Source organism: Otolemur garnettii, unplaced genomic scaffold (assembly GCF_000181295.1).
Source record: "Otolemur garnettii isolate 467f Iridium unplaced genomic scaffold, OtoGar3 scaffold00221, whole genome shotgun sequence".
NCBI lineage: Eukaryota > Metazoa > Chordata > Mammalia > Primates > Galagidae > Otolemur > Otolemur garnettii.
Window position 1 is genome coordinate 1,597,426 of NW_003852616.1, and position 1,497 is coordinate 1,598,922.

General features: G+C 51.4%; 1 protein-coding gene across 2 annotated transcripts in view; it reads right to left on the bottom strand.

Annotated features, from left to right (window-relative positions):
• Positions 1-1,483, bottom strand: part of CDADC1 (cytidine and dCMP deaminase domain containing 1) — a 54,413-nt gene extending 52,930 nt beyond the window's left edge. Inside the window, exons 1-2 of one of the 2 annotated variants that reach the window (XM_012812749.1) lie at positions 1,277-1,483; positions 482-576 (exon numbers count right to left, since the gene is read on the bottom strand). In XM_012812749.1, coding sequence (XP_012668203.1) covers positions 482-576; positions 1,277-1,358 — 177 coding nt within the window. In that variant the 5' untranslated portion in view covers positions 1,359-1,483. The remainder of the gene's footprint in view (positions 1-481; positions 577-1,276) is intronic. The other variant, XM_023508078.1, reaches the window with a different exon arrangement.
• Positions 1,484-1,497: the final 14 nt, after the last annotated feature.

Here is a 1,497-nt window from a genome sequence, read left to right on the forward strand (position 1 = left end):
TTGTTTGGCGGGCCCAGGCTGGGGATTCGAACCCGCCACCTTAGGTGTATGTGGCTGGCGCCTTAGCCACTTGAGCCACAGGCGCTGAGCCCTGAAAGCTATTTTTCAAAAAAACTTTTTTTTGAAATAGTCTCTGTCACCCTCAGTAGAGTGCTGTGGCATCATAGTTCACAGCAACCTCAAACTCTTGGGCTAAGGTGATTTTCTTGCCTCAGCCACTCAAGTAGCTGGGACCATAGGTGCCCGTCCGGCAATTTTTAGGGAGAGGGTCTCACTCTTGCTCAGGTGGGTCTTTAACTCCTGAGCTCAGACGATCCACCCGCCTTGGCGTCCCAAAGTGGTAGGATTACAGGCGTCAGCCTATTTTTCAAATCTTAAGGCTTCTTCAGTTTGGTTTTAAGTGTGACAGAAACTGGGGCAATAAAATAAAATTTTAGACCATTGCTCTTCTAAGGGGAAAAACTACAGAAACAAATTATACCTGAGACTTTTGCCTTTGGGCTTCTGCTGGGAAGAGCTCCATCCAGAGACTGAGCAGAGTGAATAAATTGACTTTAGAAAGTCTTGGTATTTGACCTACAAATGAGAACGCAAACATTTTAAAATTCTACTAATGATGGAAACGGTAGAAGTGCTCAACACTACTGTGTTATAGCCTTAATTCAGCTGCTTTAACAGGAGGCCGAGAAAAAGGATTACAGGACAAGAGAATCAGCTTTCTTGGCAGCAGACTCTTCACCCTCACTCGGTGAGACCTGCAGGACTTTCAAAAGTTGGGCCCTTTTTCTCCAGGCCTCAACCGGCAGGAAAAAACAACGGTACAACGAATAAACGCAGCTATGGGAACAATTGAAAGGAAGTTGTGAGAAGTCCTCGCATCTGACGTCGTCTTGCAGAGATCCTTGGACTGTGATGGGGCATGGCTACAAGGGCACTGATTAGAACACGGCCCTAAACATGCGGTGACCTTGAGCGGTAAAGTTGTCGAAATACAAAAACGCATCACGTTCGGTGAATCTGGAAATCAAGGTAAAAGTGCGGTTTGGGACATTTTCAGGCTCTTCAACTCCGAGATCCAAGGTCTAGGTCCTGCGAGGAAGTGTAGGGGCAATGAGTGAGATTTCAAAACCCAGGGCCGCAGAGCCGAGCGGTCCGGATGACCAAGGCTCGGGCATGAGCCACCCAGGAGCAGAGGGGCGGGCAAGGAAGTTCAAGGCGGGAGACACACAAGGCAGTGCAAACGGTGGGGTGGCGGGAGCAGGTCGCAGGCACTCACCGGTCATGCTGCCGGTCTGCGTGCTGACTGACCGCCTGGCCTCCGCGCTCTCAAGACTTTGCATCTGCCCCGCTTCCTTCATCCCAAGCCCAGCGTCCTGTGCTGCCCAAGAAACCTCTCCCTGTCAGGCATGATCTTGGCCCCAGCGGCCCACCCTCGCCTCCTTCCGGCAGCAGAGAAGAAACTGCCGGCCTGGCGCAGCCAGATGACGCCTCGAGCCC